This window comes from Mixophyes fleayi, chromosome 2 (genome assembly GCF_038048845.1).
Source record: "Mixophyes fleayi isolate aMixFle1 chromosome 2, aMixFle1.hap1, whole genome shotgun sequence".
NCBI lineage: Eukaryota > Metazoa > Chordata > Amphibia > Anura > Limnodynastidae > Mixophyes > Mixophyes fleayi.
This window is the reverse complement of record NC_134403.1, coordinates 332,898,515-332,915,666: the sequence shown is the minus strand read 5'-3', so window position 1 is coordinate 332,915,666 and position 17,152 is coordinate 332,898,515. Positions and strand designations below refer to the sequence as shown.

At 40.7% G+C, this 17,152-nt stretch overlaps 1 protein-coding gene across 2 annotated transcripts; it reads right to left on the bottom strand.

The window, feature by feature from the left end:
- Nucleotides 1-6,453: 6,453 nt before the first annotated feature.
- Nucleotides 6,454-16,479, bottom strand: TTC19 (tetratricopeptide repeat domain 19). Of its 2 annotated transcripts, none has more exons than XM_075196923.1 (10): nt 16,195-16,479; nt 14,361-14,452; nt 12,405-12,515; nt 11,497-11,535; nt 10,098-10,154; nt 9,493-9,554; nt 9,253-9,347; nt 8,446-8,600; nt 7,204-7,366; nt 6,454-6,712 (listed from the first exon to the last, which is right to left on the bottom strand). In XM_075196923.1, exons 1-10 carry the CDS (start codon nt 16,442-16,444, stop codon nt 6,543-6,545), a joined length of 1,194 nt encoding a protein of 397 aa, XP_075053024.1. In that variant the 5' UTR covers nt 16,445-16,479; the 3' UTR covers nt 6,454-6,542. The 2 variants fall into 2 exon arrangements, with proteins under 2 accessions (XP_075053024.1, XP_075053025.1); XM_075196924.1 differs by having other exon boundaries at nt 14,361-14,420; nt 16,195-16,280.
- Between the last annotated feature and the right edge of the window lie 673 nt (nt 16,480-17,152).

Sequence of the window (17,152 nt, the reverse complement as noted above, 5' to 3'; positions counted from 1 at the left end):
CTTCTGCTTGTGCGCGCGGCTGTGGGGCCCCCCTGACGTAGGCGCAACCCCCCCTTCCCCCTCACAAAATGTGTCAGCTGGCCTGATGTACAAGCAGCACCGCGGCTGCTGTACATTCTAAGAGGCCGAAATGGAGCTGCTGCGCATGTGCAGCAGCAGCAGCTCCTAATCCCGGGACAGCTTCATAGATCAGAGAGCCGGTGGTGCCCCAGGGGCTGATCAAGGCGGCATGAAGAGTGGCCAGCTTAACCTGCCAGCCATAGGCCTGACCAAAGGTGACTGAACATGGGGGGTCTGTGGGTGACAGGGGAGGGTCTGAGTGTCTGTGGGTGACAGGAGAATGTCTGAGTGTCTGTGGGTGACAGGAGAGGGTCTGTGGGTGACAGGGGAGGGTCTGAGTGTCTGTGGGTGACAGGAGAGGGTCTGAGTGTCTGTGGGTGACAGGAGAGGGTCTGAGTGTCTGTGGGTGACAGGAGAGGGTCTGAGTGTCTGTGGGTGACAGGAGAGGGTCTGAGTGTCTGTGGGTGACAGGAGAGGGTCTGTGGGTGACAGGGGAGGGTCTGAGTGTCTGTGGGTGACAGGAGAATGTCTGAGTGTCTGTGGGTGACAGGAAAGGGTCTGTGGGTGACAGGGGAGGGTCTGAGTGTCTGTGGGTGACAGGAGAGGGTCTGAGTGTCTGTGGGTGACAGGAGAGGGTCTGAGTGTCTGTGGGTGACAGGAGAGGGTCTGAGTGTCTGTGGGTGACAGGGGAGAGTGAGTGTCTGTGGGTGACAGGGGAGAGTGAGTGTCTGTGGGTGACAGGAGAGGGTCTGTGTGTCTGTGGGTGACAGGAGAGGGTCTGAGTGTCTGTGGGTCACAGGAGAGGGTCTGAGTGTCTGGGTGACAGGAGAGGGTCTGAGTGTCTGTGGGTGACAGGAGAGGGTCTGAGTGTCTGTGGGTGACAGGAGAGGGTCTGTGGGTGACAGGAGAGGGTCTGAGTGTCTGTGGGTGACAGGAGAGGGTCTGAGTGTCTGTGGGTGACAGGGGAGAGTCTGAGTGTCTGTGGGTGACAGGAGAGGGTCTGTGTGTCTGTGGGTGACAGGAGAGGGTCTGAGTGTCTGTGGGTCACAGGAGAGGGTCTGAGTGTCTGGGTGACAGGAGAGGGTCTGAGTGTCTGTGGGTGACAGGAGAAGGTCTGAGTGTCTGTGGGTGGCAGGAGAGGGTCTGAGTGTCTGTGGGTGACAGGAGAGGGTCTGAGTGTCTGTGGGTGACAGGGGAGGGTCTGAGTGTCTGTGGGTGACAGGGGAGGGTCTGAGTGTCTGTGGGTGACAGGGGAGGGTCTGAGTGTCTGTGGGTGACAGGGGAGGGTCTGAGTGTCTGTGGGTGACAGGGGAGGGTCTGAGTGTCTGTGGGTGACAGGAGTGGGTCTGACTGTTTGTAGGTAATAGGAGTGGGTCTGAGTGCGACTGGGTGTCTGTGGGTGACAGGAGTGGGTCTGGGTCATAATCCTTAATCATCTAATCATTATTAGAGAATAAATATATATATATATATATATATATATATATATATATATATATATATATATATATACACATACATACACACACACACACACTCACATATATAGCAATGATACCGCACATTCAAAAAAAAGAAACCATGATAACATGACACCAATTTTGATATATATATATGTCAAAACTGATGTCATTTTATCAGTGCTTCTTTATTTTTAATGTGCAGTATCAATGCTAATTTCAGGGACGGGCTGGGACAGAGAGCTGGGGGGCATATGCCCGCTGGGCCGGACAGAAAAAAAGAGACTATTTTGGGCAGGTCCCTGCACTGGCCCAAGTCTCTATTACTTCTATCATTGGCCGCGGATCCTTACGATCCGTTCCCCCCCTTACCCTATGTGTGGCTGCTATTGGTGTCACATGGGACGTGCACCACATGACAGGTGCCGTCCCATGTGTGAAGAGAACAAGGCCATACAGTGCATGGATAGAACAAAGTTTGTGGGTGTAGTATGTAAATATAATGTGTGTGTGAGGGGGGGTAGTATGTTAATAAAATGTGTGAGGGAGAGGGGGTAGTATGTTAAGAAAATGTGTGAGGGAGAGGGGGTAGTATGTTAATAAAATGTATGAGGGAAGGAGGGTTCTTAATATATTGTGGGAGGTAGGTTATTAATTTAATCTTGGATTGCAGGTGGATGCTAATTATTTAATGGGTGCTATTTTATTGTGGGGTGATGGTGGGGCAATTTAATTTAATAGTGGGGTCTATCAATTTAAGATGGGGTGATTGGACCTTAAAAGTTAATGCTAGGGTGGTTTGGAAGTTCAAAAATGAATGTTGGTCTGTTTTGGGGAAAATTAGGTATTTTTATTAAATGTGGATATGAATTATTTAATGCCGTGGATGTGGGAAATGGTTATATTTTTTAAACGCCATTTAATTTATTGCTGAGGCTGTTTGGAGGGAGGGAAATTTGTTTATATATTAAATAGGAATACTATTGTGGTAATAATGCTGGGGCTGGTTGGAATTTTCTAAAATTTCATGTAACCATTTTTTTTTCCATATAGGGCCTCCAACATTCCAGAATCCAGACAAGCAGCAACTGAGCTAAAGACACCAGCAGCCACAGGTGGGGTCAGTGATAAGAACAGGTAAGAGAGCAGGACAGTCTGCCAACTGTCCTGAATCTGGTCAGGCAGTCCTGAATTTGGGTGACTGTCTCGTGTAGTCAGGATTGGGTCCGACTACAAGGACAGTTGGGAGGTATGTCCCGCTTCACACTGTACTGCTGGTGAAGGCAGAGCTGTGTGCAATTAACAGTAGTGCACACTGTATTGCCTGTGCATTTGTATAAAATGATAACCATGTTACATCATAGGGGCCCCCCTGTCTAAAGTGCCCCGGGCCCCCCAGAGTCTTAATCCAGCTCTGAGTGACAGTGTGCTGCCCCGCTGCTCTGATTGTGTTTAAAACACAATCAGAGCAGCCGGGCAGCACACTGTCACTGCCGAACGGACCTGCAGTGTGCAGCTGTCGGCAGAAAGCCCCTGCTAGGGGGGCAGAGTGGTTTTGTGTCAGATACGCACAAAATCGGCAGATATGTGCCTTGATGACTCAGGCTCCTGGTATGTTGTGAGAAAGTATTATTCAGCCTTGAATCAAACAAATATTAGTTTTAATAATGCAAGTTTAGATGTAGGGCTGCTGCCTTCTAACACTATATACCAAATTAACATATTGTAGGCTTCGGTAGAATATTGCTGCCATCTACTGTACGTTTTCCATGCCTAGATAAGCGGACCAAGCAGTAAATCCTGTAAGATCTCTGAAGTTGCCAGTGCCCTAGTATTTTCCCACTAAAGTATCTTGAATGTTTGGCTGCATCATCCAAGCTAAATAAACTCTTAATTAAACCTTTGTGTTTGTTGTTCCTTCTTAATATCAATATGTTCAAAACAGTCAATATTGACTGCAAAGCTGTAACCTAACTCCCACTTAAAACCAGAGTTCCTCCGGTATTGTGCTGGGGTTAAGTTATTTTCCAAGAAAAATGCATAAGAGCAGCAGTAGATTGCGGACATTAGCCAACCAAATGTTCTTTTTTTAACATAAATATATTTTATTGAATTCTAACAAGCTTGTGGGATAATACAGAAGGAAAAAGGAGGGGGGGGGGGTATACAAAGAAAAGGAGGAGGGATGGGGTACATAGATGTCAAAGAACACAATATTATACATCTATCAACCAACACTAAACAAACGGAGCAGGCGTCGTTGTTAAGATACTAGTGGGGTTGTCAAATAATTTTAATGGACTAAGCATGTTTGGATTGAGGAGATTCAATTAAATTTGTGGCCAATAGGAGTATGGCAGGAAGTGATTGGACGTGAGGAGATCCATCTCCATCAGTGACGTATACATGTCAATTGAGGCCAACCGTATTTTCAATGTTGCCTGATCAATATTAAAATAACCCCAGCTGGTATAGCCTCTGCCCTTTTCCTATGACCAAGTTTAGATAGATGATATATGTCACAGCATCATTCGGCTCCCGGGGGGGCCCAGGTCCTGGTCTCGGTTTCTTCCTTTCCCTTAACTTAACTTTTTTTCTTGCTCCCCCTTTCTCCTTTTTCTTCCCCCTTGATACAATTCGTCACTATATTATACCTCATTTCTAGATCTATTTTCAGGTTCAGGTCATTGTTACCATTATTTTGGTCCATCTCAGAATGTCTCTTTATTAATATCTGGTCAACTCATTATGCCTGTACTACTCGATATTTTCTGTCTATTGTACCTTTTGTACATGCTATTTGCTTATATTACTTTGTGACAAACTTTAATAAATAAAGTTAAAAAAAAAAATAACCCCAGATGTTGATTGGCCAGTACGATTTTTTGGTTCACAAATGGATCGATATTGTGGCAATTTGTTGTGCATCACCACACTGACCTACTAGATTTGCTCTGTGTGGGCAACATTAGACATATGTCAAACTGAAAATTCAGTTCTTCCCATATATCATGCACAAAACGAGAAATATAAAATTTGACAAAATGAAGCAAACCCAACCACAAAGGGAAAATCAATAGAAAACCTTCAATAATAAGTAGCAGCATCTTTACCCTCCAGACACCCAATCCAGGAAGCCTAAATTGCAGCTAAATGTCTGCACATACCATAATCTACTGAAATAGAATATCAGCACCGACTATCTTATCTGTAGGTTCTCCCTCCTCAAAATGTTACTGGAGTGGAAAACAGAAACAAATAATAAGTCATAGTCTTCTGTATTAATGGCTTATGACCATCGTTTTTGAAAATACGTAGAAATGTATTGATGCAGAGTTTTTACGCTGCAAATTAAAATCTGGAACAAAATTATTTGAACAGATGAAAACCATAGGTATAACCGATGTACTGGAAGTACCGGATGATCATGGTCATAGAGATCAATAAACACAGGAAAAACTGTGGGTGATATAGTTATAATGTGGGGTGTACAGGAAAACAAAAATTGTATATACTCAAAAGAGCAAAGTTACAAATTACAGAAGGCTGCTTGGACACACTAGTAGAGGGTCAGTCTTATTTTCCTGGCCCAGTGTGCCAGATTACATGATAATATAATACCCAAAGTTTCACTTTGCTGTTGTTAATCTGGCACAGAGCAAAAGATTTAATGTAACCTGTATACCAAGGGGGGAATTCAATTGCTGCCGACGTGCCGACAAACATCACCGTGATGGACATTGCAGGCCAATATGATACAGAATCTCTGCTCCTCTTCTCCTCGCATTCGAATGCGAGGGTAAAATAAGTGGAGATTCGAGAAAAACATAAAACAAGGGGGGAAAAAGTAAAATAAAATACCTCAATGGGCCCGATTCATTAAGAAAAGTAAAAAAATTAGCAACTTTGAACCTTGGCAAAACCATGTTGCATTGGAGGGAGGTAAATTTAAAATGTGATGGCAGATTTATAATTGAGTAGAGCATGTCCTAGATCAATTTTTAAATTCAGTGGAAAAATAAAGCTATCAAGTATGTGTGTGCTACATGGAAAAACAGCCAGTATTTCCATTACATGCAAAATAAACTCATTTGCCCCCCTTGCAGTGTAACATGGTTTTGCTAAGTTTCGAAGTTACTCATTTTTTTTGCTTTCCTTTCCTTAATGAATCAGGCCCAATGTGTCTCTCTGCAGACTATTTACGAGACACATTGCGGCTGCTCACGCTAAATTGAATTAACCCCCCCCTCACTCAATTCTTCCATTTCATGAGCATGTGTCTTCCAGTTACTTGGAGAAATACCTGGTATGAGAGAGGATAGAAACATCAACAAAGCTATATGACAGTGACTCACAACACGCGTGTCTATGGACGCTCCTCTGATGTTGTCAGTATAAATAGTTTTGCAATACTTGCATACACCGTATAACAATATCACCAAATATGTCACATTGTGTTTAGTGTTAACACTGAATGTAGTCACCTGGCAACTGTTTCCCCAGAGAGAGGCAGGAATAAAGCTTATATGTAAAAGGATTAGAGTAGGAGTTCAAGTCGATAATCCCATCTAAATTATCTTTATAGATTCACATTAAAACAGGTAAATTCCTTGTTCCGCTCTATTCTGAAGACAGCACTAACACTTCCCACAACAGAAATTGGAGTCCGACTTCCCCAATCCCCACTTGTTTCACGTGTCAACAAGGAATATCGTAAAAGGGTGCATGAAACTTTTTCGGCTAAAGTTCAAGTCTAAATTATATTACACTGATTTGAGCATGTAAAATTGTTAGATTTGTACATCCTTTGAAAGAACGTTTTAAGTTATATAGGACTGTTGTATGCCTGGGTCTTCATACAGTATTTGAGTGAATGAAAAATAGGACTGTTACAGCTATACGGTCTAGGATTACTACCAATAAGACGAATAGATTATAATCAATCTGTGTTTATTATAAGTCCAGCATATATTATCTGAAATTTCCCAAACATCTGTGCAGTGGAACATAGTAATCTGCTGGCTATTTTGTTGGAGAATGTGATGGATTTTGATCTTTATTCTTCCGCTGCCTCCTGGACAGTTCGGAGAGTCCTTCCTGGATGTACCGAATAGACTCAGAGTCCTTTTTCTCCTCTGCCATTGTCAGTGCGTCCTTAAAGATCTGCTCAGTATCTGCTGAGTGATCCATCCCTGATTCAGAAAGACGAAATAAACAAACATGTAAAACCAGAATAACGCTTTAGTTATAAGGTGGATGGCATGATGAGAGTATTTTGTAATTAAGATTTTATATATAGTAAGGCACCTACTTATAGTAAAATACCAGCCTAATAATGGGCACACACAATACGATCATTTGGCCTGACCATCAAACAACTGGACCTGTTACTAAGCAGGACAGACTCTGATGTTTAGACTATGGGGCCTAATTGCAGTTGTCTCCCAATGACTACACACACAAAGATTGTATTTATATTATTCAGAGAGCGGTGTTATTGATCAGTATGCTAATTCTTGAAATCTAGATTTTAGGCAGATGCTTTTGTCCCAATATATGATAAAGGCTGCCTAGTATATAATACACACAAATATGTATGCATATTATTAGGTCTCTTGAGAACGCCAGTGTTGTAAGCTGCTATGAAACGTTTATACTCTGTAGCTGTAATTGTCTTGTGTACCTTGATGCATGAGGATCATTGCCAAGTTACAGAGTATGACATGATGATTAGGGTGCTCGGTCTTTTCAGCCAAACCAAGTGCTTGATTCACCAAGATGTAAGCTTCATCATAACGGCCCTGTGCTTCCATCACGGAGGCCAAGTCACTGAGCAGAGTCACAGTCTGCATGAAAGGACCAGAAGTGGAACGTAAATCACATGTAAAAGGTTCTGTAATTGTACCCATTGTAACCAACATTTGCTTTGATTTTCTAAGCCATGGAAAATAATCATTTGTATCCAATTGACTGCTACGGGTTTCAGCACCTTTTGTCTGTACATTAACCAGTTTACATAATTATATAATTAAAATAATCTCTTGATTATATTGCATTCAAGTGAACCGGTTATTAAAGTGTTGAAAAAAAACCTATGTAAAAATGTGTTGTAATCCAATGCAACTAACCAGATACTGTAATTTATCTAGTAGAGTTTTCAAAATGAAAGAAAGCATCTGGTTGCTAAGGGTTACAGATTTACACACACACAGCACCATATTATTAAATAAGAAAGTGAATTAAGGCAAAAAGATGAAAACATTTTTTTAAAATAGAACTTTTAATGTAACTCCATGTAAGCAGTATCTACTAAGCTTAGTATGCCTGTATATTTAATCTCTAGCAAGTGGGGACCTGCACACTATTTGCCTGAGTGTAGTAGGCAGCACTGATACAGCCATCATCATCACCATTTATTTATATAGCGCCACTAATTACGCAGCGCTGTACAGAGAACTCATTCACATCAGTCCCTGCCCCACTGGAGTTTACAGTCTAAATTCCCTAACACACACACACACACACGGGTCAATTTGTTAGTAGCCAATTAACTTACCTGTATGTTTTTGGAGTGTGGGAGGAAACCGGAGCACCCGGAGGATACCCACGCAAACACAGGGAGAACATACAAACTCATCACAGATAAGACCATGGTCGGGAATTGAACTCATGACCCCAGTGCTGTAAGGCAGAAGTGCTAACCACTTCGCCACCGTGCTGCCCCATCATTCACAGATTTACGCTGCCTGTATGTGAAAGTGAGTAGTGTATAAGAGTTTAAAAACTGCACAGAGCACTCATGTCACTCTAGCCTAAATGTGTTAATGCCTCCTCCCCTTCTTCACTGTCTATGAATATATAGGTATATACAGCTTTGTTAGCACAGTACAGATTGTGCACTGAACGAGGGCAGCTTTGCATTAACCTGTGGGTGTAGTTCTCCCTGCTCCTCCTTGCAGATCTGCAGTGCTTTTTCATACAAGGACTGCGCATGCGTCAGCTGCTTGATGGCTACTAGGTAACGTGCATATGAATCCAGACACAGTCCTAAAAGAAGCCGAGTGTTTGTCCTTTCCTCTGCTGCAAGGGCAAATAAAAATCAATTAAAGTGCAAAGAACAATGGCAATTTTGTGACAGTCTTACCAAATGCTAAAGTCCAGCGCTGTTGCCAAAGAGAAGTAAAACTAGTAATGTACAATGAAAATATGTATAGTATGCGATTTATTAGACCAGCTAGTATGCAGCCAGATTATGAAGGCTAGAGGGGACTATAGAATACACTGTACGATCATGGTGAAAATCATTAATGTGAATTCTGTGGTTGTATTCTAGTATTACATTTTTGGGTACAATAGAACTTGGGAACCTGTCCATAGAAAGTGGAGGTCACTTGGACCCTTTACATAGCAGTGAGGATGTACATCTACTGAGAACTATACAGTTTACACTGTATTCTATTGCTATTTAAACATCTACTTACTGCTGATGCTATAATATATACAGGGTGATTCAAAAGTCGCAGTACACCCTTTTATTTCAAAAACTCTACAGGAATTGGGCCGATTTTAAGATGGCGCCCATGTTTGGTACATACCGTAAAAGATAGACCACGTCACCCATACCTTACTGGAGTATTCAGGTTTCCCAATTTCCTGTAGAGTTTTTGAAATAAAAGGGTGTACTGCGACTTTTGAATCACCCTGTATATTATATATATATATGCTATCCCACCTGTCAAGACCTCCTCAGGCAGGTCTTTTTCCCTCTCAATCTTTTCATCCAGACTCACGATGCAGAACTGGTACCCTGCCGCTGCCAAGTCCTCCCTATGGTGCATGAAAGATTTCAGAAGGATTATGTGTTAGAAGAACCAAGTCCCGTGCGAGATAATCATGACAGACATGAGCTGTAAGAAAACAATGGGACAGTGCACCCTTGTGGTAGAAGGAGCAATTGCATATGGTGGCTTACTTGTTCAGTGCAGCGTAGATACTAGCCAGCTTGAGTGAAATTTCAATAAATGAATTGTCATCCTGAGAAATAAGAAAAAAATTAAATAAAGCGAACTGTTTAACAAATCACCACTTCACTGTGTCATACTAATTAACTGTGGACTTTATTATTGCTAGGAGAATGTTGATTACTATAATAACTATATCATTTGCATTTTATTGTTTGTGCTGATCACTTTGTGCCAATACTTTTGCTATTGGCATATGAGGTCAGTTCTAACAACGTTTTTTTTGTTTAAAGATAATAATCGTTTTTATTTTTCTCTAGAAAGTCAGTGAAAATTTGAGACCCAATAGTATCACCGTTATTTTCATTTGTTTCTCAATACTAATCTCTTCCTATAGATGAATGGGTCTTTCATGAATTTCAAAAAATATAGTTACATGGTAAATATTATACACAGTTTTGTTTATTTATTCGAAGGCTTATAATACAACATACCACTGGCGGTGTTTTCACTAGTTTTACGTTTCGTACATTTTAAAATATATTATTATATTTGCAGAAAAAACCATTGCATCTAACATGAGAAACAAAGTAACAGTCATCAAGAACAGGCCTACCTGTTTCACACCTCCATCCAACATGTATATCATAGTGGTCTTGAATAACTTTTCTGCCTTTATTTAAAAACAAAAATTGTATTTAAATAAATAAAAAAATAAATACAAATGTGAATCAAGAAATAGTTATAATCCAACCACAGGTTTCTGTACGTGTTTGGCGAATGAACTTTAGTACATTAGTAACTGATAAAATTCAATTGAGAGTTCGTTTACACTGTAGTGGGTTTACATCAAGTCACCAGCCAAAGTCTTGAGCCAGCACAACACTGGAACACACATGAACAGCAAACCAGAGCGATGAACACAGTTCTGGGTATATAGGATCCTTTAGTAAAGCGCTGCGAGACTTCCACCCTCCCCAGACACCAGCCAATAATAGACTGAATTTGACCCCTTAATAGGCCTAAGCTCCTCCCTTATGCGAAATGGGTGGGACTTCATTCTGACTTCCAGTGGGGTATCCCATTCCTCAGATGTGGCAGTTTCTTGCCCTGCCACATACACATATACGTTTTTCTTTCTGCCGAATGTCATGTGTTTTATATGTGCATTAAAACTGGAAGAAATATGCAGGTAAAACTGAGTGATTTAATTTTTAGACTGCTGCATTTTTCAATGTACATTCTCTGGGTCTAGGTGATGGGTGACATCAGACAGCTGCGGAATTCTTAGCCCACACTAAGTGACTGACTTATTAAATTGTCAGCGACTGTCCAGTGACTGCAAGTTGGATGCAACCAAATGAACTTTCAAGTCAATGTTATCAGATTAACAAAGAATTCTCCAGCTAGTGGTTTTAGTGTTAAGAGACTTAGGGGGGGAATTCAATTCCCCCCCGAATTAGCGGGGCGTTAAAACTATTACCGTTATTACGGTAGTTTTAACCTGGCTTTCTGCTCGTAGCAATTACCGTAATAACAGTAATAATGTGCAAGCCCCGTAATGCGACCAATTGAATCCCCCCCATAATATGTTATCTACAAACCTAAACACAAACAAACCCACAATAAAAACAAGTGATACATTCTGTCAAATCGAAATTCATAGGGCTGCGTGTACGAAAATCCACGTTATTGCGGTACGGTATTACTGCGCATTTTCCGCTGTAAAGCGCGTTACCGCGGATCGGAATTGAATATGCCCCTTTATTATCTGTTATTGTTATTGTTTGTTATCTGTGTAACTAACCAATAGAAAAGAAGGCAGAGGACCATAGCTTTGTTATTGGTGGATTGTAATGTTTTATCATTATGCTCTCGTTAAGATAAGACACAACTATGTTTTATATCACAACAACAACAATTGGAGCACTAATTTTATAACGAACCAACATAACACCCAGGCATTTTCATTCATATAAGTATAGGTATGTGCAGGTCGTGTACACTATACTCACGTGGTCATAGCTGCCTCTCAGAAGAGCCAGGTTTGCCATCTGAAGATAGATTGAAATGCTAAGTAACATAATAGAAGGATGTGAATAACAGCCAAGTTAAAGATAACATGAAAGGAAACTCCCATTACTTGGAAATACTTCCTGCTCTAACCCATCTAATCCACAACAAATCTGCCTGGGATCACCTCCCCCTCAGAACAGGACACTATTAGTTGGCCATGTGCTCTGTCCTGTAATGTCCCATATTCTCCAAGATGTAAGGTTTCCCCTTTCAAAAAATCTCCTGTAATGCAACTGCTATTAAATTACCAATTAAACATATAGCTAAACAGTAAAGCTGGGAACACACTACACGGTTTTCGTCCAATAATCGGCTCAATCAGCCGACATATGACCGCTCGTTCAAAGGTCGGGTCAGTGTGTGCAGTGACACGATGGTCGAAAGTCTGCCCAAATGGACGATTGTCGCCTCCTTTGGTTTGTCGTACCGTTAAATATTTCCGTTCCAATCTCGTTTCCGTTGTGTAGAGTGTATAAGTTTCCGACCGATCCACGACAATGAGTACGAAATTACAGTCATTGCTCACGACAACATAGCTGTAAAAAGTTGCTAACGGGACGTCCGCTCTTCCCTTTATCGTCTAAAACAAGGCTAGTGTGTATGCAGTCCATGGACCGAGCGATCGGACCATCGATCGGATGTAAAATCGATCGGCATAAAAAGTTGGTGAAAAATTCTGTAGTGTGTACCCAGCTTAAGACCTTACAGTGTATAAATAATTAACCTTTTCTTACATTGGTTTAGCACAAAGCAAAATTGGCAATGGAAAACATAATTAAAGTACATGTTAAGAAGAATTTGTAAATCAGGCAGCCCCATAAACTCGAACAACAAAAAAACAAAATACCAAATCATAGGTATAAGTAATGGCCCGCTTGCTCTCACATTCTTGAGCCAGGTGAAGGGTCTTGTGTAAAATCTCTTCTGCTTCTTCCATCTCACCTTTCATAATACTAAGCTAATACGAGCAAAAGAAAAGTTAATATCATATTAAAACAGACAACACCTAATACATACATATATGAGGAAGGAATTACAAAGTCTCTTACATTTATGCTGCATAAAAGTTGGGATTGTGAAGCTAATGGTGTGGCACATGTACTTAGCTACTATCAAGTCTCTTGAGATGTGAGATTCCTCATGATATCCGGTATGCAGATTTTAGACATTTTTTGCACTCACACGGGTGTCCTGTAATGATCTCTGGGATTGAGGTCTCAGACACTCCATAGAATCGCGGGGTGTACTGGTGAACTGCCCCTATTGAATACATTACGGTATTATACTATGTTTGCTTTTTTCACATTGATGTGCTGATTGGCGGAGATTTGGAGGAATACGATCATAGCAGAGGCTACTCCATCTACCCTTCGATACTCACTGCTGCTTACTTCACGGTACGCATGTTATTACTTATTCCCACTCTATACATTTGATGTTACACTTAGAGGCGCCCCGCCTGTCTTTATGTTGCAGTATTATCCTTGTCCGGACCGACCATCTGGTTTCAGGTTATCAAGGCTGCCACTCGTATAGGAGTCAAGTGATACTTATATGGACCTTTTGTTTGGGATTGATCTTATGTAAATGTGTTTTGAGATATTTATCCTAGTACACACGCTGTGGTGATTAGCGCCATATATATCTTCTGTTTGTTTTTATACACACACACACATACACATATATATATATATATATATATATATATATATATATATATATACACACACATACACACACACCTTACTAGACATTAAAAGGGAAATAATGAACAAAGAGACAGAAGGTAGAACAACCTATTCTAGTTTAAAGTTGTTGCCAACACAGTAGTGACTTGGAGAATACAACAAGCTTTATGTTTTAGTGTTACAACCCCAAACACATTCTGTACAGTAAAACTGGAAACTTGTCATAGTACACTACAAACATATAGCAAGCATATATAGTATAATTACTGATTATCAGTACATTCAATAACTGGTGCTGTCAATATCATTCCCTTGTTAACCCAGTGCAGGCAAATTGTAAATTCACAGTTGAGGCGCATCAACAAGTGATTTATGTTTAAATCTAAGCAGCACTGAAAGTTAGCAGGAGACTGGGCATTGGCTTAGAATGTTTTCTAGTAACCCTGGTAAGTAAAACTCCATATGTTATCTTAACTGAACCCAAAACCATATTTTAGGCATTTCATACTTGCCTACTCTCCCGGAAGGCTCACGAATTTCGAGAAGTCCTCCCGGAAGAGTAGGCAAACCTCCCGGATTCGACGAAATTCACGGTATTGAATGATGGGGGCGAGGCTTAATGGCATCATTAAGCCCTGCCCCTGCTATTTAATGCCGTGAATTTCAGCATTTTATAGTGGGGGCAGGGCTATGGTGACCCAAGGATGTCACCACACCCCCTCCTACCCCCGTCACATGACAGGGGGAGAAGTTTTGAAAGTTGACATGTATGAGGTTTTTTTGATAAATGCCTACAGGCATTTTATACTCTCTCATACTTTCCACTATTCTTAATTAAAACAATGGTTGCTCAGACATCTTGTAGAATAATGTGCAAGTCATATAGGACAACCAGAAACAACCACTATCACATCCATTTTCTCGAGTGAAGGGACGTGTTCTAGGATAGTGAAAAACTGCCGAAGCATTGTGTGAAGGTTTATACCCAGCATTTTTAAGCCACCAAGCCTGTAGAAATAAAGATCCACATCCCTGCTATGACCATGTCCCTTCAGTCCTTTGCTCATGCCAAACACCATTTAGTTTAGGTGAAAATGATTTGAAAGGAAACCTACCTTGGCCGTCTTTAAAAGATAAACTATATTTTCTTCAGATTCTGTAAGCCCTTCATCCTCCTTGTCAACAGGTTTAGAGAAGAGAGAAAATGCTGAAAATCAATATTAACAGTAAAGTTGCAGTGATCACATTCAATGTGGCTATAACATGTAAATCATGTCATCCAACCAGGCCCAATGCCCTAGGGTGCCTGTCACATAACCACTGCAACCTCCGACAGGTGCCACAATTACCTTTTCTAATTCTGTAATTCCAGCATATGGGTTTCTCCAGGTTAAATAAAATTATATACTTTACATAAAATATTACAAGTGGTTCTGTTGGCAAACAAAGCTTTATACTGTACAAAATCTGCATGTGCTGATTTTAAGGATATCTATATTTTATCCATCTCATCATAAAATTATATATCAGAGGTCAATGTGGAAATATAGAAGTAACAGTATGGAAAATGTAAGTGAACGAAATACGTTAGTTTTAGAATGAGGCAGCAGTAGTGGCAGTATGGAATATCATATATATAATTTCTGTAATATTGTGGGAGTGCTGTGCATTGATGTCCGTGTTCCCAATTTAGAAAACCTCTTGTAACAGCTAAATAGACTATACAAATCCATCTGCATTTACAGAAAAGGGAAGGGGGTGGTAACAATAAGCCTTAAGCTCATATATTGTACAGGGATCACAGCAGAGACACCAGGGGGCATATTTAATAAAGCACAATAGAGCACTTACCGTGAAATTAAGTTCCCTCTGTGTTCTACGCATATTTATGAAAGGTGCATCGCAGCAGATATCGTGGATATCTGCTGCTTTGCACTCTTCATTTTTGGGAGCAGTCACCATTCAACAGTATGGTGACTGCTCCTGGCCGCAATCTAACAAGTTCCGAAAAATAGTTTTTTCCGGTAACTTCTCTTGATAATGTACACCAGCTGAAGCTGGCGTACATTATCAAAATTGTCAGATTTCAGTGCTGTCAGCTCTGCTCCGAAGAGCAGAGCTGGACAGCGCATGTGTGGAGGGATCACATAATCCCTCCCTGTCACTCACCGCTCTCTCTGAAACTATAGTTGCAGAGACAGAGCGGGGATGTTTTTTTGCGCATGTGCAGTTTTTCGAACTGCACATGCGCAATTGCTGTAAGAAGACAAGTGAAGAACACCTGGAGGAGATCCGTGGGCATCGCGTTCCGAAGAGGCGGGGTAAGTATGATTTTTTTTTATCACAGAAACAGCAGTTTATTGGAACTGCTGTTTCTGTGATCCGTTTTTAATAAATTGGAGAAATAGTTCAATCCTTATCCATGCGATAAGGATTGATAACTATTTTTCATTTTTGCTGATGATTGATAAATGTGCCCCCAGAGCTCTTGGGTTGTAAAACGATTTGCAAACACTGCTACTCTATTGTTAAGCCATTTTACTCAGGGAAGATATGTCAAACTGTGTCCATCGTCGTAATTTCAGTTAAACATAATGTTAATGCTTTAATATGAAACATTCTAATTCTGGTATAAGACAAGGGCATAAATATGGAGCAGATGTTAACTTTTTTTTAAAGGTACCAAAATATTGATTTTCCTGTAATACAAGCACAACACATTAATGGAAACATTAATAGCTGCCCATAATTTTTTTTTTAATCTACCTGTGGTGTTTTTAAGAGCATTTTAAAAAAATAGATATCAGACTGTACTCTCTTCCACAAGATAAATATAAAGCAGCAATCAAACATAGGTTTTGTTTTTTTTCTTTAAATAGCAAATACCTTTAAAACATGCATCTGGGTAGATTAGAAGCATGATCACCTATAAGTAGATATTGCTCTCACCTGCAGCAGCTAATAGCATGAAGGATGAAGGGGTCTTTTTGTTGTCACATGACCTACCCTGTGTACCTGAGGTCATTACACATAGATATGAGGTGCTGGGGCCCCTGATGCTGGTAGGAGTAGGAACATCCCATCCTAGAGTTCCTCTGAAGCTCCTGTTAGCAGCTTGCACACAGCAACGACCTAATGCCTGTTTAACGCCACTGGACAAGTTTCCCAGACACAAATGCTGCAGTGCCCTCAGCAGCATCTTCCTGTGTTATACAATCACATGACCATACTATCACATGATCACAAGGCTAATCATGTGATGCCACTGAACCAATGAAATACTACTGAGAGGAATTGTGCGCGGACATCTTGAATAAGGGCACGGAGAAGGGCAGAGGCATCTGCAATAATAACATCCGTAGTAAACATACCGAACTACGCAGACAAGTGAGCAGTCTAAGGTTTAGTAGTTGTTAATATAACAACTGCATAGCCAATAACCAGTGGTACTGCAGCTGTTATCCGGAGTACAGATCCAAACTCTTATATTTAGAGTAGAATGCTGCTTCCTCCTCCAGCATTCTGGGTTCGTACAGAATGGGAGCAGATAGGAAGAATGAAAATATAATGTTTTTAAGAATTGTCTTAACCCCTGAAAATGTTTTTATTTATGGTAATACTGACATTTTTTAGTATTCCAAAATTATTAGTATTGTTTTTTTAGCCTGGTTTTACAAAAAATGTTAAATATATTTCCTCAGTTATGGTACCAACAGAAAGTTTTATTTATCTCCCCCCAAAAATCTGAAAGTTTGTATTAAAATATGTAGATTAATAACATCAGAGTGGAGTCACACGGAATACACACAGATAGCGGTGGTCACTTAGGAAGCTGAAAGAAGTATTTGGGAGGAGTGAGGGCATTGAGTACAGGCAGAGTAAACGCACTGCTGCATTTTTGTGGAGC

Coding starts and splice junctions, on each gene's coding strand:
- TTC19 (XM_075196923.1), bottom strand. CDS start 16,444: ATGCTGCTGAGGGCACTGCAGCATTTGTGTCTGGGAAACTTGTCCAGT. Junction 10,155..11,496: donor TGAGAGGCAGCTATGACCAC/GTGAGTATAGTG, acceptor TTTTAAATAAAG/GCAGAAAAGTTATTCAAGAC. Junction 7,367..8,445: donor AGGGAGAACTACACCCACAG/GTTAATGCAAAG, acceptor CCTTTCATGCAG/ACTGTGACTCTGCTCAGTGA.